Source organism: Alternaria conjuncta (genome assembly GCF_024043145.1).
Source record: "Alternaria conjuncta strain BMP 0040 chromosome Unknown scaffold_14, whole genome shotgun sequence".
Classification (NCBI taxonomy): Eukaryota; Fungi; Ascomycota; class Dothideomycetes; order Pleosporales; family Pleosporaceae; genus Alternaria; species Alternaria conjuncta.
The window spans coordinates 383786-405430 of record NW_026250103.1 but is presented as its reverse complement, the minus strand read 5'-3'; the positions used below and the strand labels follow the sequence as shown (position 1 = coordinate 405430).

The 21645-nt window shown below is 51.8% G+C and overlaps 8 protein-coding genes across 8 annotated transcripts; 2 read left to right on the top strand and 6 right to left on the bottom strand.

Annotated features, from left to right (window-relative positions):
• Nucleotides 1-286: 286 nt before the first annotated feature.
• Nucleotides 287-1147, top strand: J4E85_008750 (uncharacterized protein; the record flags this gene model as incomplete). Its single annotated transcript, XM_051472974.1, has 1 exon — nt 287-1147. The coding sequence occupies one exon, from the start codon at nt 287-289 to the stop codon at nt 1145-1147; it is 861 nt and encodes a 286-aa protein (XP_051323194.1).
• Nucleotides 1148-2033: 886 nt separating this feature from the next.
• Nucleotides 2034-3766, bottom strand: J4E85_008749 (uncharacterized protein; the record flags this gene model as incomplete). Its single annotated transcript, XM_051472973.1, has 2 exons — nt 2034-3329; nt 3464-3766. 2 exons carry the CDS (start codon nt 3764-3766, stop codon nt 2034-2036), a joined length of 1599 nt encoding a protein of 532 aa, XP_051323193.1.
• Nucleotides 3767-4682: 916 nt separating this feature from the next.
• J4E85_008748 (uncharacterized protein) lies at nt 4683-5608 on the bottom strand (the record flags this gene model as incomplete). Its single annotated transcript, XM_051472972.1, has 2 exons — nt 4683-5209; nt 5269-5608. 2 exons carry the CDS (start codon nt 5606-5608, stop codon nt 4683-4685), a joined length of 867 nt encoding a protein of 288 aa, XP_051323192.1.
• A 535-nt stretch (nt 5609-6143) lies between these two features.
• J4E85_008747 (uncharacterized protein) lies at nt 6144-7532 on the bottom strand (the record flags this gene model as incomplete). Its single annotated transcript, XM_051472971.1, has 2 exons — nt 6144-7436; nt 7482-7532. 2 exons carry the CDS (start codon nt 7530-7532, stop codon nt 6144-6146), a joined length of 1344 nt encoding a protein of 447 aa, XP_051323191.1.
• A 667-nt stretch (nt 7533-8199) lies between these two features.
• J4E85_008746 (uncharacterized protein) lies at nt 8200-10151 on the bottom strand (the record flags this gene model as incomplete). Its single annotated transcript, XM_051472970.1, has 3 exons — nt 8200-8905; nt 8953-9030; nt 9547-10151. The coding sequence occupies 3 exons, from the start codon at nt 10149-10151 to the stop codon at nt 8200-8202; spliced, it is 1389 nt and encodes a 462-aa protein (XP_051323190.1).
• A 1814-nt stretch (nt 10152-11965) lies between these two features.
• Nucleotides 11966-12730, top strand: J4E85_008745 (uncharacterized protein; the record flags this gene model as incomplete). The annotated part of the gene is made up of 1 exon (XM_051472969.1): nt 11966-12730. One exon carries the CDS (start codon nt 11966-11968, stop codon nt 12728-12730), a length of 765 nt encoding a protein of 254 aa, XP_051323189.1.
• Nucleotides 12731-12887: 157 nt separating this feature from the next.
• On the bottom strand, nt 12888-14411 carry J4E85_008744 (uncharacterized protein; the record flags this gene model as incomplete). Its single annotated transcript, XM_051472968.1, has 4 exons — nt 12888-13338; nt 13392-14067; nt 14122-14257; nt 14307-14411. 4 exons carry the CDS (start codon nt 14409-14411, stop codon nt 12888-12890), a joined length of 1368 nt encoding a protein of 455 aa, XP_051323188.1.
• Nucleotides 14412-19478: 5067 nt separating this feature from the next.
• J4E85_008743 (uncharacterized protein) lies at nt 19479-21643 on the bottom strand (the record flags this gene model as incomplete). Its single annotated transcript, XM_051472967.1, has 3 exons — nt 19479-20108; nt 20162-20648; nt 20703-21643. 3 exons carry the CDS (start codon nt 21641-21643, stop codon nt 19479-19481), a joined length of 2058 nt encoding a protein of 685 aa, XP_051323187.1.
• Between the last annotated feature and the right edge of the window lie 2 nt (nt 21644-21645).

The window sequence follows — 21645 nt, the reverse complement described above, 5'->3', positions numbered from 1 at the left end:
ACCATATGTGTCTCACATAGTAGCATGACTGTATGCAGGGGCAGCGGTAGGACGTCTTCAACCACGCTTCGGACTCCGACCCCTAAGCACGGCAAGTCAGTCGCATGCCGCCAAAACTGCTTTATCTGGGTGTCAGCCTTGTTGGAGCATGACCTGCTCGCCCCCACGTTAGATTTATGATCAGTTCACGGTACTAATCTCTAACCATTACTCTTCAAGGCTCCGGCTCGGCCGATTATCGATTGATCGCGAACACGTCAAGTAAAAAAGACAGATAACAGCGAACATGCCCTCAACATACTCACAGCCAGTGTCCAAAATACCGCCAACGAAGCCCGACACGAGATCTCTCCCGCGAATCCTCTGTCTGCACGGCGGCGGCGTCAACGCCGCTATATTCAAAGCGCAATCGCGATCGCTCATCCGCCACCTTCAACACTCCTTCCGCCTCGTATGGGCCGACGGCCCTTTTTTCTGCGATCCGCACTCAGACATCATCGGCGTGTACAGCGACTACGCGCCTTTCCGACGCTGGCTGCGATGGCTTCCCGAACACCCTGAGATCGATGCGGACACATGTATTGAAGAGATCGGATACGCGATGCGCACAGCAATGGAGGACGACGATCGGGAAGGCGGTACAGGCGAGTGGGTAGGCTTAATGGGCTTCAGTCAAGGGGCGAAGCTATCCGCAAGCCTACTTCTCGAACAACAAGCGAGGGAAACACAAGCGCGCAAAGAAGGCACGAAGATCGCTACCGGTATCACAGGGATCTCAGGCATAAGGTGGAGGTTCGGAATACTACTGGCTGGTCGGGCGCCTCTGAGCAATTTGAACCCTGAGCTTATGAAGAGTGAGGCTCTTGTCAGTGCGGGTAACATATCGGAAGGCTTTCAATTTTGCAGAGAGGTGGACGAGGAGGCTACATTGCATAAACCCACACTGCATGTCCACGGCATGGCGGATCCAGGACTACACCTTCATCGGAAATTACTACACGAGTATTGTGAAGACTGTACGGTGACGTTGGTGGAATGGGAAGGTGCACATAGGATACCGCTCAAGAGCATGGACGTTGATCGCGTAGTTGACGCGATATATGATATTGCTGAGATGACGGGGGTGAAGGTCTTGAGGACGGTTTGAGTTGATGTGATGGCTGCTGAAATGAATGATTTTGATGAGGATGAGTCGCGCTGCCAGCTGCGTTCCGGTTAAACAGATCTTCAAGTGATCAATTTCGTCACGTTATTCGACAAAGACTGTTAGAATTATGTGCGCGTGAGGACAACGCCCGTATTGGCTTCACGCTGTTCCATCACGAGCAGGAGATTTCCAACTGTTTGATTTGATGAAACACTCTGAAACTTGCAGGTACATGGGTTTTGCAATCTTGATCAATAACAATTAAGACGACGACTTGGTGCCTAGTCCGATCCCAGGCCCAGGACGAGTAGTCCTCGGTATTCCCATAGCAAAGAAGCTCGGTTTCCCTTTCGTTATTCATCCCTTGGGGCCTGGCCTTGCGTGGCGAGATCGACGGTTGGTATCCGACAATAACCTAGACACTGAGATGACTGAAGAACGGAACCACTGTCTCGAGTCGATGAAACCAGCTCTCTGGCAGATGATGCCCGCCTCGTTGGCAGTAGCACGCGAAGACTGCGAACCGCTACACATTGCGCACGTGCATGCCTTAAAACTATACTGCGTGGAACTGGGCTATGGCTGGGGTGGTATGCTTCCAAACAGTAACGACATAAATCCACAGCGTAATATAGTGTCTGAGGTAGATCCATTGATGCAAGCAAAAGCGGACCATGTGTTGGAAAAGGCGGACAAGCAAGGCTTTCTGGTAGCGTGGGACGAATACATGCGAGATTCTGGAAGGGAAAAGTTCGGCGATGTAGCTTCGCCGTACGATGTTTGAGCTTATGTCTGGTTATTCGTCGACTGCTCTTGGAATATATCCAGTCATGTAGAAGTTCAAGAAGAGTATCAAGGAGAAGATTGATAAATTTCGTTAGTCACGTCACGTTGTATTCTCCTCCTGTTTTGCTCTTTTCTCTTGTTCCTCGCTTTTGAGCCTCCTTTTCTCCGCCAACTCCTGTCTCCATTTCATTCCGTCCTTCATGACCCAAAACACAACACCTAGCAACACCGCCATGATTAGCGCAATGAATGTAAATGCCCACCCCGGGTTCATAGCATGACACATGGGAATAATCGCCGCCGTACCGCCAGCACTCATGAGACATCTTGCGAAGTTGACCGCCGCAGTTGCAGCTGCGGGCTTATCGCGATGCAGGTCGATAAGCAAGCCATTGGTGATATTGAAAGCACCAGTGACACCGAAGCCCATGATGAACAGAGCGACTTCAGGACCCGCAATGTGTGTTCTGAATTTGAGAGTCCATCCAAAGATGATGAGTCCAAACATGCCGATGATGTGGCACGGAATCAAGATCTGCAGGCGAACACGCTCGATGGGGAAGTTGCTGAGATCTTGTTGTTTGCCCTTGGAGATGGTCATACCAACAGCTTTGGCATAGCGGCGGAAGTTCCAGTCGACAACTCGACCCATGGTGAGCGAGGCGATGAGGGAAGCTACACCATTAGAGATGTAGCAAAGGCCGACGTGCAATTCGTTGAGGCCATATGCGGCATAGAATAGTTCTGGGATCGCGGAGACAGTGACCATCATACCAGTGAAGAAGAGGCCATTGTAGAGTAAAAGAATCCCAGACTCCTTCTCGGCTAGAATTCGGAAAGTCGCAAGCGGGTTTGGCCAGGCAACCTTTTTCTTCTCGGGCTTAGGGGTGACCTCGTTAGGCGAGAGCTTTGCAAGCTTGCGAGCTTGTATGCAACTGATGACTGAGCGATTGACACCCTGAGGAGGGATAGAGCCATTGCCAACGACTTTCCGGCAAGTCTCAGGGAACAAGAACACGAACAAAACAAGCAGCACGCCGGAGAAGATGGCAAGGAACCAGAAGATGGATCGCCAGCCCAGGTACTGCGCCAGCAGACCGCCTATCGTCGGACCGAAAGCAGGACCCATCAATACACCGGCTTGTGCGTAACCCATGTAGGTGCCTCGCTCAGCCGACGTGGAGATATCCGCGACAACCGCCATTGTCAACGCAATAGCAGCCGTGCCACCAACGGCTTGTACCATGCGCAGGATGAGAAGGGCGATGTAGTTTGTTTGGAGTGCGAGGCCGATGTTGCCGATGCTATAGATGATGAAGCATATGATGAAGGTCAACCTTCGCCCGCTGTTGTCCGATAGAGTCCCAAGGAAAGCGGGAGCAATAGCTTGTGCGATCTATAATTGTCAGTTGTGGTCAAGATCTTGGACTGAGTGTACAACGTCAGCGGTAGCTGGGTTGTGGGAGGCCTTCGGGATGACAAAAGCGTTCCCTATCTCGTTGAACATGGAGAAGAGATTTTTAGACATACCATGTACGTTGTAATTGAAATATTGACCTGCGTAGGTGTAATATCGAGGACGTCGGAGAGCACATTAAGCGCGGGAAGGAACATGGACGCGCCAAACGGCGATATCAGAGCTGAAATAGACACCAAGAAGATAATCCATGTCTTCATGCCTTTACTGAAGACGGAGTAGGGAGGCTCAGAGGCCTGTCGTTCCAGGTCGTCTTGCAGTCCATCTTTTTCGATATCCACCTCCTGGCTCCTTCTCTCTTTGTCACTGGCAACATCCAGGTTATCGTCGCTTGCTGTATCTTTGGGGGTGGCCATGGCGATGCTGTTATGACCTTAGCATGAGGGGCGGTGTGAGTTTGAGTGGTATGTTAACGCTAGCAGATGCCTCAACAAGCTGCCAGTGCAGAGTGGCGTGGGAATTGTTTCGAGGTCTAGGGAAGGCGAGGCTGGAAGGGTTATCGACCCAGGTCATGGGGATGTGCCCACCCTTAATCCGTCTGGTCGCCTGTCGAACATGACGCTAGCGCCGGGACGTGGAGAGTATGCCGTGCCCCGTTGAATCTCGCTCCGCAACATTCTTAATTCCAGGGTTTGGATGCGTGTGAACGAAGTGCTGTATGCACGCCGGGGAGCAGCCGGCCGATGTTGACCGACCATTGTGCAGGGTGTGAGTATCGAATGGCACCCGATGGAGACAGCTGGGGTATCAAGGCGTTGCTGCTGTATCTCTGTCCCTACGGTACGCCTCTGTGGAGCGATGACGCACTCGCAGACGCCTTGAAAGAGGCAGGTGGGTTGGTGACCGGGTCGCATCCGGGTATAAGATATCGGAACCTCTTATCCGCGCGCCATCGGGCGTTTTAATGCCGAAGGCCATCACCCACCCGATGTTTAGTCTGCTCTGACAGGATCTACTTCGATCGAGGTTGAGACAAGCTTTTGCAACGAGGCCCTGTGTAGTCGTAAATTACTTCATTCGATTGATGCGTTTTGTCCTCTGCGACTTTACAGAATGTCCTACTAAGCGCTTGAAAGCCGAAGCGGCGTACGTCACTATAACGACGCAAAGTACGTCCTCAACAATGAACAAACATCTATAACAGTATTTAGTACATACCACGTGCTCCTAATCCCATGCTTCTTAGATTTTCCAGTTCAATTAACGCCGATAACATGCTCTTTCTCGTAAGGTCGTGGAGGACTCGCTTAGAACCTAGCCCGATGATGGTTCCTACGTGTATATGTCGTCGTCACCGTGGAAGAATCTCAAAACTGCCTGGGCAACGAGAAGGCCATCGTGCATCCAATCTGCTCTCTCTGCGGCTTCATTCGCATCCTTTTTGCTAACACTCCCACTCTCGACCCTCATCTCTAACTGCCTCTTCACAAGAGCCTCATCAAACTCCATATGGCCTTGTGTAGTGAACAGCCTCTTGTGGATATACACGCCCTGCACACCTGTATGCTCGCTGGTACCCCAGACATGTACCGTGGTGTCCTTAGGTATCAGATCGGTTGTCTCAGTAGACGGAGGATTGACGACGTGGTCGAGATGCATTTGGTGAAGATGGATCTTGGACTCCGTCTTGGGCAGATTGAAGAGGTTGCGGCCAAGTTCGGACAATTGGATGGGTTGATGGGAAAGTTCCCATTCACCGTCCTTTTGGGGTTTGACGGTTGCGCCGAGAGTCCTGCAAAGGATTTGATGTCCGAAACAAATTCCTGTGAAGCGGATATCGGGGCGATGTTGCCACACGTCTGTTGTGTATTTAGCTACTGCTTTTCCCCTCAATTCAAGACTAATTTGAGAAACGTACCTTTGATAAACTGCATGAGCTTGAGGATCCAAGGGTCGTTACCGTGCGCGTCCCAGCAGCTACCCGTGATAAGAATAGCATGGACATCGTCGCCAATCTCCTCCAACTTTGGTATAGCGCCACCTTCCGGTTCGACCACGTATTGCATGGCAGTCTCGATACCTAGACTGGGCTTGTGCGCGTCTCCGGCTTTCTTGAGAAGCTGGCCCAAAACCACTCCAAAGGATCCTGTCTCTTTTTGCGTATCGGGATGTGTCTCATCAGTCTCAAGCACAAGCATGCGGACTTTGTCCGGATGATTGGACAGAAGTGTCCGGTTTTGTGCAATCGGTGGTACCATGTTTGCTGTCGTCGTGTGGAATTGGCGTGGTGTGGAGACAAGAAAGATGTATGAGTTGCCAGGTTTGCAGGCCGTAGGTCTATGTACACAGGGTCCAGCAGCTCTTTTTACGAAAAGTGACGTCTGTCGTAGAAAGTTTTGCCCAGAGGTGACGACGCGTGCAGGTTTGTACATAATCAGAGCAGGTCCGAGGAGTCAAATGCGAATACCCAGCGCCGCCGCGCCGTCCAGAGCAGTCTCATGTAGTATTCTTCGGCCTCCATCTTGGCAATGTCGTGTTTGAGGGTTCGATGACGAGTTCGCTCTGACGTCGGGTAGCGGTGGACAGAGTCTTTGGCCTAAAGTTGAAAGTTTAACGTAATAGCGAGGTCTTGGAAGCTCTGGTGGATTCCGATGTCCCGGCGAATTCGGAACATGACAGACGCTACCACGCTAGACATGCAGGTACTGAAGATTCATGTGGCTGCGTGGCTGAGCGCATTGGTTTGATTCGTTTATTCGGTTGCCAACTAATTTCATGCTGTGGCTGCTGCATCTACTCCACGCCCTTTCCCTTCATCTTGAGGTCTTCGGGGTCATGCGGGGCTTCGGCTTTCTTCCCTGCCGATTCCTTACCAGTCAACACTTCGGTGAATACCTTTCGCAGCGCTTCGATCGCTTCCTCGCCAATCTGGTAATGCACAACAAATCGACCACCGCGCACCCTTACGCCGTACTTCTCCGCTAGCTCGATAAAGTTGTTGATGTCAACATGATGCGCGTCCAGATCTAGCCAAACCATGTTGGTGTCTACGGGGTATTGCAGCTTGCCTCCAAGATCTGTCCAAATGCTCGCAATCTTCTTCGCGTTCTCGTGAGATTGAGTGAGCTTCCCGCCGAGGAAGGTCTCCTCAATGGCAACGCGCATCGGAGCCGCAACAACACCAGCTTGTCGCAAACCTCCACCAATGGACTTGCGGATCCAGCGGCTCCGCTTGATGAACTCCTTCGTACCGACGAGGATGCTACCAATCGGCGCGCCGAGGCCCTTGCTTATGCACAGGCTTATGCTATCGAACTCGGCGCAGTAGTCTTTGAGAGAACCGGCACCTGCAGCTACAGCTTCCCACAGACGCGCACCGTCCAAGTGCATTATGATGTCGTGCTCGCGCGCCCAAGCTGATATGCGCTTAACCTCGGACAGAGGCATAATCGCGCCATTGAGCGTGTTTTCGAGTGATATGAGGCGTGTAGGGCAGGCATGAACGTCGTCGGAGATGACAGCGTACTTTTGGATATCTTCCAGTGTGAGGTATGTCCCGTTCTTCGCATCCAGCGGTTGCACCATGGCCTGGCTCAGTGTCGCTACACCGCCCGCCTCATAGTTGATGATATGGCCACGTCGATCGACGATGACGGCGTGTGGAGGGGTGGTAAGATGTGCTCGGAATGCCACCTGGTTGCCCATAGTGCCAGAGAGCACCAGGAGTGCCTCCTCCTTCCCGCTGAGATCGGCAACGAATCGCTCGAGCGACAGTGTGGTCGGGTCTTCCATGGTGACGTCGTCGAGCAGGGTGCACTCCTGGATGGCTTTCAGCATCGACATGGTCGGTGTAGTGTGCACATCGGAGCGGAAGTCAAAGGCCGCTGGGTTGTGCTCGCCGCCCCAGGCATTGCCATTGTGGCTTGTGCCATTGGTTGTGCTCTTGCTGCTCTTAGCAGTGTACTGGGAGAGCTCCGACATGGCTGAGTATGGCCGTGACGGGTGTAACTGGCGGAGGGGGTGCAACGCGGGGTGGACGAGGGGTGCGGTGAAGGCTCGATCAGCCGCTTTCAGGGTCTTTGCTGGCTGGAGGTGAGGTCAATCGCACAGTCTGTGGACGGGACCACGTACTGCAGAGGCGAGTGAGGGGATATAAACGCGGTGGCGGCATTGCGGCGGCATGTTGAGAGGAAGGGCGCAAGGCGTGAAGCAAGCCGAAGATAGGCGACTACGGCGGGCGAGGCTGCTGCCAACGCGGGAACCCCACCACTCCGATTCGCCCAACCTTACCTCTACAACCATCGCAACAGGAAGGCGACTAACCCGAGTACCACAGTAACTCCTGCATTACGAACCATTCCCGACGGAAACCACCACCGCCCAAGCAGCGGCGTCGGTGGAAGAGGGTTCGACAGTACGTGTGACCTGGCGCACGCCTTGTGAGCGTATTCTGGCTATGTATCTCATTCACGAGTAGCCATACTTTTGCATGAACACCGTGCTGCAGCTTGCATTCAACCCTAAAGTCAAAATGCCCTGAGACTTCCGCTTCCGTTTCCGCTTCCGCTTCCTCCCTGAAGGCAGGCGCAGGACTGAGCGGCTCCGCAGGACAGTCTTGCCACGAGTTGTGGAAGTAGCAGCCATGAACGAATCAACATCTCCGTGATTGCAACAAGAGACACAGTCTAGCTGATGTAAGAAACGTTTTGAGGGACGTTGACGCAGAAGTATACGTAGTCTTAGAAGCTGCTTCTTTCTTTACATTTTGGATGCGTGTATACAGCAAAGTGAAATGCGACACGAATTCCCGCCATCCCTGGCGTCATGACTATGAGTTACTCTACTCCACTCAACTACTCCCATCGACCGCCTTCACCAGATCTCCGAACATCGCACTAAAGGTGTGATAATAGTCGTCCGCACTATCCGTCAAGAACACCCAATCCGCCGTATTTTCGACCTGCTGCACCATAAACTCTAGCACCTCCCCAGTTAGATTCGGCAAAGAATGCAGTATGACAGCCAGCTTCGAACGCCGGATCTTATGTGCTTGCAATGGCACCATGATGTCTCTATCCAGCCACTTATCGAACGTCTCTTCGAATACGACGGTGAGATCCGTGAGGTTGAGGTAGGATTCTTGGAGCACCGTGGGCGAGGTGAGGATGGACGTGGGTATCAGACCGGGGTTGTGAGCTATGAAGCGATCGCTGAATGCTGTGTTGTTCTTGATCGCTTGATTTGCTGTCTTCAAGTATTCGTAATCGTCTTCATCGAAAGTACTTGGCGTCTCGTCCAAGAAGATTCCATCAACGCGCATCTTGGAAATGTTTGTCACTTTGGGCCAACGCGCGTAGGTGTCGATTTCTGCCAATAAGCTTTCGATAGGCTTGTCTGCGTAGTCTGTTGCAACATATCCTAATGTGCGAATGTTTGGGTAGGCTCGGAGTTTTGGGACTTCGTCTAGGTACACTTGATCGGGGAGTGATCCCATGCAAGGGCCGGAGCAGGGGTTGATGATGACGTTAAAGTCCACATTCTTGTGCGCTTTTGCTCTAGGGGTTTGTTAGTATGTAACGACGCTCGAGATGGATGTGCCTACGCTGTGTACAGCGGTTCCCAGGCGCCCGCGCTTGGGTACACGTAAAGCGGCAGAAGTATGGACATATCGAAGCGGTATCTTGAGCGACGGCAATGGGGGATCAGAAAACTGAAATTGCAAGGCCTTCCGGAATTGAGACGGTCTTCTAGAAGCCAGGCTGCGTTGCGTCGTGACCGCATTAGGCCGGGCACGTGTTGTACCTGACAGCGGGTGGTGGCATCATCCGCGTCTCCGGCCACGATCTCCAAATAACATGCCAGATTGCATATAAAGCAGTCTTCGCGACGTGTGCCATCCAGAGGTTTGAGGTACTGCGTTCGGTCCAATGGCAGTCGGTTACGGCAGATACGCTGGCTGAATTGGACATCCATATTGCTGACCAGGATCGCCAAATAACCGGGCATATGAGAACCATAAGGGTGAGGAGATTCGCAGCGAGCCAACCAGCTGTGGAAAGAGTCCCTATTTCAGGATATACGGACAATGTATGAAATCAAGCCTCGACGCAAGCCCGCACGAATGTTCATCTCGACAAGAACTCCACAAGGAAGTTGCAGCTCTTGCGATGTATCTGGGGAATTGGACTCTTCATACCGTCTAGAAATCTCCATATCTGAGATTGCAGTGTGCCATTCGATTTCGCGCAGGGTATAATCGGAGCTCAATAGCTGGGTCCACAATCGTCCAGTTACAACATGGTATGCGATAAATATCGAGAATGGAAGTGTGAAGCCGGGTTTGTGGCAAGTCATCCAGACCATGCCATAAAAGGTGTTGTAGGGGGGGAAATCGTTTCTACCAGGCGCAATCTCGATGGAGAGTTCTTGGCGATCTTGATCCCATAGTCCCTGAGGTCGTGCGCTTGAAATCGAGTATTCTGATTGATCGAACTCAAAATGGAAGCAGTACATTGCACAGCTCATGAGCTTCCTTGGGATTCGTGGCGGATCTTCGAAATAGAGTGTCTCGAGCTTCAGCTTTGACATCTTTGAATGTTCGAATATGTTTGGTGCAACTCTAGCGTAGAAATTGGCTTCGAGTCTTCGGACAAACAAACCAATCGATCTCCCATATTGATCTGCATCTAGTAGAAGCAAGCGAATAGGGTCGCTGCCCTTATGTCCTGGCACACGCCAGTTGCGAAGTTGCTCCGGACTGACGATTTCCAGAGATAATGGCGCATCAATCTTAAGACCCATATTCGACATAGCAAACGTGCTGCGGCCTCGATTAACGCTCTGCGATTGTTCGAACACATCTGGCGACTTTGCTAGTAATCCGCAGTAGCTAGAAGTCAACCCCCAGGTCGCTCTCCAGGCAAAGATCGAGTCGTCAGGAGTAGTTCTGATGATTTCTTCTTGCAATCGATTGAACGCATTTTCACCCTCGCCATACAACATCGGAATTTGAACTCCGAATAAGCCCATCAAACTATACGCGCGGTCTTCGATTCGAGTCGTCTTGCGAGTAGCCGCCCATGACATCTTTTGAGCGACAGACGACCGGCTCAAATCCCCGGTCCTCAATACGTATTCTGAGACCCCGGTAGCTCTTTCTAACCCATTATACATCCTCCAGGCTTCGATGCAAGTGAAATTTCCATCGTAGAATGCGAGGTTTCTTGGTGCGATAAGCTCCTGTAAGGTCCAACCTCTAGTGATCCATTTGCAGGGTTGCAATATCGTGGCAAGGTCAATCATCTCCCCCCAACTTTTATAATGCGTGATGTCAACACCCTCCAGGTGTACGGCACAAAAGCTTGAATGCTGGTACCATCGGTACATAGAATTGATTGCCTCCTGCAGCTCCGCGCTGCTGCTCTTATCAATACAACAAGTGTCTATCCAGAAATAGTCCATTCCCTTCTCCCTTGCGATGTTAGCCGTTTCCTGGATTTTGCTGTAACCAGTACGACTCTCGATCGCCCTACTGTCCAATAGAATGTCCAATCCAACCGACATCTTCATCGCGGCTACGAAGATTATGTCTTCCTCTAGTTCGGCTGGCAAAGCGTTGTATTGTTGCAGGAAGCGCATTTCCTGGTGGCTGACCTCTTCGTCTCCCCAAGTGTGGGAAAGTATTACGTATCGCGGGATTTGATCATCGTGGAAGACTTCGAACTCAAGAGTTCTAGCGTGTAGGAGGCGCATGATCCCTTGAACTCAAAGACCAATCATGCCTTGGAAGAGAGGAACGTCGGCTTCTGCCCACCAACACCTCGTAGGTTGCGGTTGCTGAGAGCTGTTGAACGTGTGGAGGACCTGTGCGGGGCCACAGATTGGATCGCGCAAGCTGCTGCGTATTGTAATACAGCAGCAGGCTGTTGACGGATGCCGCGGGTATCGCTGTAAGCAGGAAGTTTTCAGCTAGTTCCAAGGGAAGTATCTGTATCCACTCGTTATCTCCTTCGACATGAGTAGGGGCAAGGCAGAAATGGCACAGCTGCGTTAACCGCCCGAGGTGCAGATGACAGTGGCTGTGTGCATCGGCTCAACCCCCCGCCCACTGCAACTGCCCTTATATTCTGCCCGCAATGCCAGCCTTCCCAGTACGATACACTGCAAAATGATGCTTACAATCCAGATTTTTCGAATACATCAAATGGCGATGGCGAACCCGATGCCGAAAGCATGGCGAAGAGGCCCTCGGGGCGATGCCACGAGTCTCGATCGCAGCGAGGGACGTGTCTTTGACGAATGTGGCTGCGGGTTGTAAACATGTGACCACAGTTAGGAAAACAAAGATTCACTGTCTACTGCTAACGGAAGCGTCGTTGAAGAGTATTGCAACCACTTTGATGAACAAAAGGATCCATGGATGCGACTCCTTTGTAATAGATCCTGCGCCAAGGAACTAACCCCACTTGGGCCGAGCCACAGGGATGGACGCGCAGCGATCCATGGATGCCAAACATCGCCTTTCCCAATAAACACTGCGTACCCGGTACATAGTCGTGGGCCAACGCCTCTGTGAGAACCTATCTTCTGATCAACTGAATCTTCTTACGATCAATATGGGCGACTCAGAAGCCCTGGAGCCATACCGCCTTACGGGTCCCAAGAGAGACATATTGGACCAATGCTTCACAGACGCCCCCGCACCAAATGAGATGTTACAGACACATCAAAAACGACCCATGCCGTCCAAGCTGCGTGGCAAACTTGATGAGATGTTAATCCCATCAGAAGAAATGAAAGAAGCCACATACCGGAGCATCAGTCGCGCGTGGGAGGAGTACGCAGCCGGCGGCGAGAACTCTAGCGCTTTCATGCGATCACCGACTGGAGCGCCTTACAAGATAGTTTCCATCGAAGGCAAAGGCCGTGGTGTTGTTGCAACCCGCGACATCAAAGCTGGCGAGATCGTTCTGCAGGAGTCACCCGTCCTGATTATGCCACACCCCGATTTTGTGCCGCTGATCTTCCTCCTCTTACCCAAGGAGGCCCTGGAAGCTATCTTGCTCTTGCATAACGCGCGACCTAACGAAATGCGGTTCACGAAGGAGAGAGGAGACAACGCCCACAACCGGCTCCTAGATACACTCATGGGTTGCGTAAACTCTAATTCATTCAAAGGCGAGGCTTCATTTGGTCCAATTGGAATGGTTCTTTTGACTGGATCCATGTTCAATCACGAAAGCAACTCGAACGTTAGGAGGCATTGGGATCAGCAGCTGGAGCAGATGGTGTTCAAAAGCGTTCGAGATGTGAAGGAGGGCGAGGAGTTCACGGTCCATTACTCCGACTCTGCAGAGGATCTGAAGAAGTACGGTATCTGAAACACATAGCGACGGTTACAACATCGAGGAGACCGCATCTGCTTACATGGTCACAAAATACCAATGTTGACATGTGGCATGCATCACGTTCTGGTAGTTTAAGAGCTGCACTGCCGAGCGTTGAGAAAGGAATTAGGGTATCTTTAATTAGTGGTATCTAGAAACTCGAGATGCTAGTGCTGCTACTCGTATTTTTCGGCTTGTGTGGTTCAAACTGGTCCATCTCCATTTGCACAAGTGATTGCTCATCATGATCGGCATGCCGTATTTCGAAGGTCTTGGTGTATGTGATGGCGTTTGGGTCTCGCGCGCCATTCGAGACGGCCGATCGTCCTGGACCACTGGCCAGCGCACTGCCGCCCTTCTTCATGCCATGACTTTGGCTGCCGTATGCGTAGTAAGGTCGTTCGGTGGCTTTGGTTGTGCCGAGGATCTTGGGGAACAAGTGTACGAGTATGACGCGTAGCGCAGGCAGGCAGGCGCAGATAATGCCGACATTGATCTCGATGTTAGACCAATTTATAACATCCGCTTGATCCCATGTTGGATTGGATGAGGCGGCGAAGTTAACGAGAGATGATAGACGAAGGATTGAGATGATGGTCACACTGAGGTTTGAGTCAGTAATTATCGTCTGTAGACCGTTGGAAGCGGTACTTACAATGTACCGACGCAGAACATAACAGCGACGCTAAGCTTCTTGCGCCAGGAGAGCTGCAGGTGGAACACCTCATACAAGGGCAAAGCGAGCATCCAGATGTCCAAGACAATGCTGATGATAGCATTTGTCCACGCTAACCCATTGATGTCGATACATTGGCCGGATCCTTCGCCATCCCATTTGGTCCAGTAAAAGGAGATCGGTCGGCATTGGAAGATGGCCACCAACGTGAACGCAAGACCGTTGAGGCAGTTGAAGGCAATGGTTGCCCATAGTAGTCGCCTGATGCTGGGTTTCGGAAATATTCGCAGGAAGAAGAATAAGAGCGTAAGCTTCAGAAGCGCGACCTGAATGAAATAGAGGACTTCCAGAGCGTAAAGATATCTGACGAAGTCGGTGATCTGTTGGAAGCTGACAGTCCATACATCTCGTCCTAGACCGTTTGGAACAATAGCTCTATCGATGATGACCACGGATGGAACACCAGCTATTAGTGCGGCCAAAACACTGTAGTCGTCGTAGCCAAGTTCACCGACGGAGAAAACAGCTTTGTATATGATCCTGGAAAGCGCACAAACGGCGGTGACGATCGAAAGAATCAAGTTGGATACACGAATTGAATCGCCGGAGTAACGGATCGGAGCGTGACAACTGGTTGTGGTGACGTTTTTGGTTGCTGAGAATCGTAATCAGCAACAGTAAGCATGTTGACATAGCCTGGAGCACTCACTCAAACTCTGTCTCAGTGTACATGACTTCATTACACATGCCTCTACCTCGCCTTGCAGTTTGGCATCTGCACATACGGAGGCCTGGTCTGTATGCTGTACTGGCGATTGGGCAACTGCAGTGGCAAGACACACTTGCTGGAAAACAGTCAATAAATGCTGGGGATATTACTCCGTTTGAACATACCGCGCATTGAGGAAGTTGCTCAATCACTGCCAGTAGAGCCGATTCCTGAGCGACTACCAGCTGTACCCATGCCAGCAATGGGAAAAGCAAATGAAGGGGCCTCATCCTTCTTCGTACTCGCACACGACCTTCGTGTACGATCGAACGGCCAGGAAGCGTGAGGCAGAATGGAAAAGACTGCGATGGACCAGATCAGACCCTTACTATGAGCTCCCTGGGAAGTCGGAGGATATCAAGAGCTGTCAAGAATGCCAGGCCCAGTCGCTTAGTTTCCGGGGCCTGCTCTATATGAGACCATAAGGGAAGGGAATAACTGCAGGTACATTTAACCATTGGGCATGGGGGACGGCAAGTGCAGATTGAGGTATACAGTGGGGCTGGACCGCCTCTAGTGCCGCTCTTCGAGGGTCATGCATCTTCCGTACCAGAGGTGTATGTCTCGCCGTAGAGATGATCCCTGGCATATGCACGGAAGGACTTGCACTAGATTCCATGATTATTGAATACAACCAATGGGTCGGCTGAAACCCAGGGCGAATGGAGGTGTTGCCCCAGACCAGACGAAGTGGGCCCTTGCTGACGCTTCGCAGGGCAAACGCTACCGACGACGGAGGTTATACTTTTCAGGAACAGTGGTTTGTCGACGCTAAGTGGACTTCGCCTAATATGCAGGTCGCTCATGAGGTCCAGGAAAGGAGACACGTCCTTCGTATGCACCCTGGGTACCTAGGTACCAGCAACCTTATCTATCTGCCTGATTAGCACAGAACATACGAAACTCATGTGAGAGTCCTCCGATCATTGCCATTCAATTGCATACCCTGCCATAGCGTGTTTGCTTCCGTGTGTATTGAAGCCTTCGCGACTCCGGAAGGTTGACCAAAGATGGTGGTTCGTTCCGCAACGCCACAGACGAGCGATTTTGCGCACAGGTAAACAGCTTGGCGTACGCACGCCACTAGCACGCGTGCATGCCGTTTGCTCCACCTCGCGTCCGCTCAACCGCCGCCGAGCTTCGACCGCTACCGCTGCACTCTTCGCGGCTCAGAAAAATCACATGGGGGGCCCATTTGCTTTTCGAAGATCATGTTCACTGACTCTCACAACGTCGACGATCGACTTGTGGAGACCGATGCGGTATTCGCGATACGCGAGGCAGGAATACAGCCTTTCCATGTGTTTCACGACATTCGTCTTACTACTCATCATCAGAGCTGCATACGAACGTGCCGCTTTTGTTCACATGTCATTTGGACGCTGGTCTGAGTGTCCCTGACGGGAGAGACTGCGGAGTGCAGGAATCTGACGGCCTGGAAACGGCCATTTCTTCGGCTAACGTTCCAAACCACAGTGTCGCAGCAAGGTGTGGCACGTATTCTTTAGCATGCCCAAGGTCTGTGGTAGCCTTGAAGACCCAGCCGTTTTGTTGAGCATCAGCAACTTCCTGGTACGGTCCCAATCTCGCCGTCTCTGAGCTAAGAAGCGAAGCCCTCAATCATGTCGAGCATCCGGAAAAATCGAAATGATCTAGGAGCTATACCCCCGAAATCTTTCAGCCGCGTCCGAAGCATCATGTCTCTTGCGGTCATTGATTGGTGTGAGAAATTCTGTGCACCAGCGTTACTCAACAGCATTGCCACGGGAAAAGTTCTCGAATTCGTCGACGTTCCATGACATGGCTGCAAAACGTATCCCGGCTGATACCTCAGCCCTACAAGGTATACCTGATGCACGCTCGAAACAGACCCTTGCGATTGCGTGAAACTCCGTCGCTATCGCGTCCAATGTCCCCTTTCTTCGTGAGAATCGTCACTATCCGAGTCGGTATTAGTGGGGCAATTCAGCGATGGCATGAGATTTGACTCGCAGCGTCTTCCTCGATTCAAGCAAAACATGCGTGCGCATCCCTCAGGATCACGATACTTCGCGAATGATGTGTGGCGCGCTTCAGGTTTCGCTGGTTCGTTGTCGGTCCGAAGTCGAAGTCCCCAGATCACGAGCGCGGAACCCTGCGGTTTTGCTTTTCTGTTCCAGCCATGATGGCGCAAATCTTCGGGATTGCGTATACTAGACGCAAGTATCCCAACTGCACATCCAAAGGTTTCTTCACGATCCAGCGCAGTGGCACCCTTACGATTGACTAACGCGTTAGCAGATGGCATCTTCTGTGCACGTGTCGTCGTCCAGTTACGCGAGGTCGACGATCTCCACGTAGCAAAGACCAGCGAAACCATCGAGTGCTGCAAATTCAGGAGAACAATCCTTACAGATCCCACCCTCTATGACACTCAGGCAACCTACTATCGAGAAGGTCATACAAGCTGAGTCCCCACTCTGCTCAGCCGCAAGTCAGCTCCAGCTGTCACTTTCGGGCCGCGCCCTCTGCAACGAGCCAACGTTTCGGTAACCAAACTTTGTATCTCCAGAGCCACGCGTGACGACATGCGGCCAAGGCAGGCATCGGCAATTGCCTTTACGCAAACACAGGTAACTCACTCGCGTGGTCTTCGTTTACCACCCTCGGATCTACGCGGGTCGATCTCTCGGTTGCCTGTACCAAACGGTCAGTCACCGGCATCACGCATCGGCATCTGCCAGGGGCCGACGATCACAACGTGGGCTTGACGAAAACGACCACTACTCTCGGGTGACTAGCCAAAGCCGTTTCTATATGCAAGGGCATTATCGACCACATTGCAAGGAGCTGCCATTGGTACTTCCTAATTGAGAGGCATCCAATTGATTTTTCAACCCCTTTGGTCTTGCAGCCCTCATAGGCCACCCTTTTTCGAGACTCCATGTCTATATGTGACCGCATTTAGGGATCAAAACTTCAACATTCAGCTGCCTCTACACCACATATGTACTTACTCCTACCACCGGCAAAAAGAGACTCTCTATCAACACGAGTCCAAGACGATACCAACCTCTTCAGTAACGTTGGCCGTCTCGCGTCGACTCTGAGTTCCCACTTGTCCTAGTGGTGACTATCTTCATGTGTTTGGCGAGCAAAATCGCAAGCAGCCGTTCTTCATGATCGACACAGCTCGAGCTTCGCCGGTAGTTTCGAGCGTATACCGAAGTCATGTGCCGAAAGCCCATGCTCTCATGTGGGTGATGCACTTCACGATGACGTAGAAACCTGCATCGTACTTTTCTATTTTCCTCTCATCAAACTTTCTCTCGGATCAAAAGAAAGCATCAACATACCGATGCTGTCGTAAATTGGCATTGTCTCCCTTCCGTGAAGATGGCATATCTCAGAAGTGAATGTAAGTAATCGATGGCACATGAGCCTCATGACACTTCACTACGAGCCGCATCTCCGGTCACGCATCTATCACTGCATATCCGAAAAGCTAATTTGACAAAACTGCTACGAACCGACACATGCAGGTTGCCGCTGGAGCTCTCCAGGCTGTCACATGGGATCTCCACTTTGACGCATGTGCCTCGTGGCCATATCGCAACGTGATCACGACGATCAAGCGCCCTGACTCACTTTAGTTACCTCTTCGCGTTGTGGTAGAGTTTTTAATACGAGTTTGATCCGCTACTGCACCGCATTCCAGAGCACGGTGGACCCGTCGTCGCAACATGACGTTTGGTCTTTGTCAATTCGAAATACGCATATCGATCAGTCAAATCCTGACGACTAGGCCGGCCGGTATGCTTTACCACAGTCTGATAACCAATTATGTCTCGGTCAACGCTTCCCAAAACCGTATATAAGACACCATATCGCTCGATCCTTCCTTGCAAAACTCAAAATCCATTTTTCATTACCAAAACGCGAAGTATCGTTTACCTGGGCGACAATTTTTCAAAACCATTTACCGCAATGACGATGGGGCTAAGAAGGATGTCAAATGTACAAGCCCGCGCCTGACTTTACGATATTCTTATCACTAGAGTCATGTTCTGTAAAAGCAAAACGCGTGCCGAAGTCTGTCATGTCTCAATTCCTCTTTCGCAAAACTCAAAAGTGATTGTTCCTATGGGCATGTGCAAGACGCACCGCCGGGTCAATGAATATCGCGACATCAGAGTATGTGTATGCCTGACGTCTCCAAAGAATATTGCCATCTTCGATGAGTAAGACTCCGCGTGTTTGGAGATATATAAAGCTGTCGTTTTCGTTTTCTACAACCGAACTCTTCTCCCCTTACACACTCCTGAGTTCTGATTTCACCAAAAAAAAAGGATTGCCAACGATGAATGACCTTCGTCCCACGGCCACCAAAATACTATAATCCCTCTTGCATGAACTCATCGATTTAAACACTGCAGCATTCCACGCCTTTGCAATACCAGAACGTCGGCCGAAAGACATCTCTACCGTGCGATGAGGAATACTCACTGTCTAGGCATATACTATATGTGATCGAGAGTTGTCAAAAGACGTGCAGGGCTGTCTGATGTATATCTTCAGGGTGAGGTGAAATGACGTGAGGTGTTTGGAGTAATGAGCACAAGTGCATGGGTGGACCATGCGTCATTGATTAAGAAAAGTTCAAACATACGCGATGGTCGTTCTAATGAGGAGTGATGAAAATACGTGGTCTAGGGGTGGGAGCAGTATTAAAGCCATGCCTCAAGCTGTACAAGAAAAGAGAAAGAGGCGAACAATGTTATTTCTGTCTGGAAAAGTGACTCTGTCAAAGTCATTTGAAGCTTTCCCAAGTCCGCTCTTCAACATCGACGTCGACAGACAGATGATCATAACACAAAGACATCACATGCACGCAAGATGTCCAACTCTGATGCATAGAATATCATTGATTACGCTCAAGGCGACTCTCAAAAGGTATCATCTCCGTCATTCCCTAAAACCATACCCACTCATTGCACAGCCCGCTCACCAAGAGTCTAAGTATGAACTCGAACATAACGGAAATAAAAAAGGGACATGGACATAGCCTCCATGGGAGGTAAAACATGGAAGCGGAGATAAGGACTGCCTGCCTGCCTGCCTGCCTGCCTGCCTGCGAGGTAACGCCAAAGGGATTATACCTCCCATCATGTCATGCTCATGTTACCTGGCCAGCCCGCTATGGATGCAAAACCCCAAGTCTAACGCAAGGAAAACGCCGCCCAATGAAACTTTGCTGGTATGACGCAACAGATAGTAAAACAGATATGAGAACAATGGTTCAGTGTGCGTTATTCGAGTCACCGCCCGAATAAGCCGCTGCCAACGCTGATCGTGCCGAGACCACTGCGTTGTGGGAGAGGTGCTCGCGCCGCATCTGGTCGGGCTGCACCTGGTGGTCCTGGCGCGGCGTTTGGCTCTGCGTTCATGGGTCGCATGTTGCCAACCCAGCGTGGCCCAACCTGCTCGTGGGGTATCTCCATGTGCTGTGCCGCGGGACTCGACATCATCCCGTACGTTTCCCTGCTGAGAACACCCATGTTGTTGCGAGGATCTGAGCCGGGTGTCTCGGCGTATGTGATGTGGTCGACCGGTGCGCGTTTCATGTGTAGGACCGGTGATTCTGCTTCGCCTAGCAGACCGTTGGCGTTGTGAGCATTCGATGACGGAGGATTGGAGTTCGCTTCGATGGTGGAGGCAGATCCGTTGGGAGCTGAGAGGTCGACCATTCGACGCTGACCAGCTGGTGTCTGGTAGCTAGGTACTCGTGACGGCCCTGGAGGGTACCGACTCTCTTGATGTGAAGGATGTCGTGGGTTGGCCCATGGCGTGCTTTCTAAGAATTGTTCTTCTGCAGCTGCCTCGTCCGCTGTTGTCGTTCTGTTGTAGGTGCGGAACGATGGGGGCGGCACTGGAGCACGCGTTGCAATCTAACGCGCCGAATCAGCTGCTAGTTCTCTAGCAGATGCGTTCAGCCACTTACCTTCATTGCTCGAAGATCCTCGTCGATCTCGGTTGGTCGCGCAGCGCTGATATCTGGGGCGGCTGGGAACCCAACGTACTTGGCGACACCTGAGAGAATGGAGACCTCGAGGTTGTATGCTGTTTGGTGTCGGATCTGGTCGGATCGCTTCTCAGGTAATCGTGCCATGTACTCAGTGTCATCGCAGCCAAGCTGACGTCGTCCGCGTTGTAGTTCGAAAACCCGCTGGTTGCACTCTTCGAGAATGTCCTCGCGGATGTGGCGCACAGTCTGGAAGTACTGGCTGTGCATCTGATGACGCTCTGCTGCTGTGATTATCTCGAGATTTTTCTGTTTGTATTCTAAAAGCCTCGTCTCGTATGCGATCTTGTCGGCGCGTCGATCGTCCACGCATTTGATCATAGCAACGTACTCTGGGTGGACACAATTTGGCTGCTTGAGCATGTCGAGCTCTCGTTCGAGTTGCGCTATTTGCTCGTCGCATAGCCTGGTAACGGTTAGTAGCCGATCCTTCTGATCATGCACTGAGTGAATTGCTTACTTCTCTCGGAAAAGCTTGAACTTCTTCTCAATCTTTGCAAGCTCATCGATCGCCTGCTTCTTCTTGGTAACCTCCTCATCGAGTACAGCGCTGTCTTCATCGTCGTGCTCGCCCTCAGCTTCAGCCTCGTGGGCTTCAGCAGCTGCAAACGGCTCGGCGTAGGCATAGCTAGCGTCTTCCGTCTTCCGTTTCCCTCTTCTGCCACCTTTTCTTGGTTTTGTGTGCTTCGCGACGGTGGCCATTTCGCTGACAGTCTGCGCGGCGATGTTGGCTTGTCGCTCCTCGAGCTCTAGCTCCTCGCGAGCCAGTGCCGACAGGTGCTCTTCGGCGTTCTCGAGCTCTTCGTCTGCGTCCATCTGCCCCTGCCTGTCTGCTGCGGCATCAGCCAGGCCATCGAGCGCCGAACCCTTCGCGTTTACGCTTCGTTTCCGTAATGGTTCCTCTTCGCGCTCGTCCACTGGGCTTCCCTCGGCACTGCTACGCTTTCTTTTTATGCCCACGTGTTCGAGATTTGCCGCCTCTGATGCTGCGATCAGCGAAAGAGAATGCAGAGGGTTTTCAGTTGTAGGTGCTTCGCCCATGGCGACATCGTCTGTAATCGCAGATGGTGTGGGTGGGGCAGATTCGTCGTGCTCGATGGTCTTGGAGTGCGCGAGCTTGCTCGGTGTTCTTGTGTGGATGGGCTCAGAGAGTAATGACGTCTCGGTCGCTGTGCGCGCGAACTTTCGAGGCGTGTTGTCCAGTCGCTCGGTCTCGGCCTCTGAATCATCCTCGTCCATATCGGCTACTGCGGCTGGCCGTGGTGTTGACTCTGACTGATCGTCCGATGCGTCTCCGAGCTCGCTCAAGCTGCTGGAGCCGTTGTCGGCAACATCATCGAAGCCATTAGGAGCTTGTTCTGCGGGCAGGGACTCGGTGAGCACTGTCGTCGGAGCTGCCATGG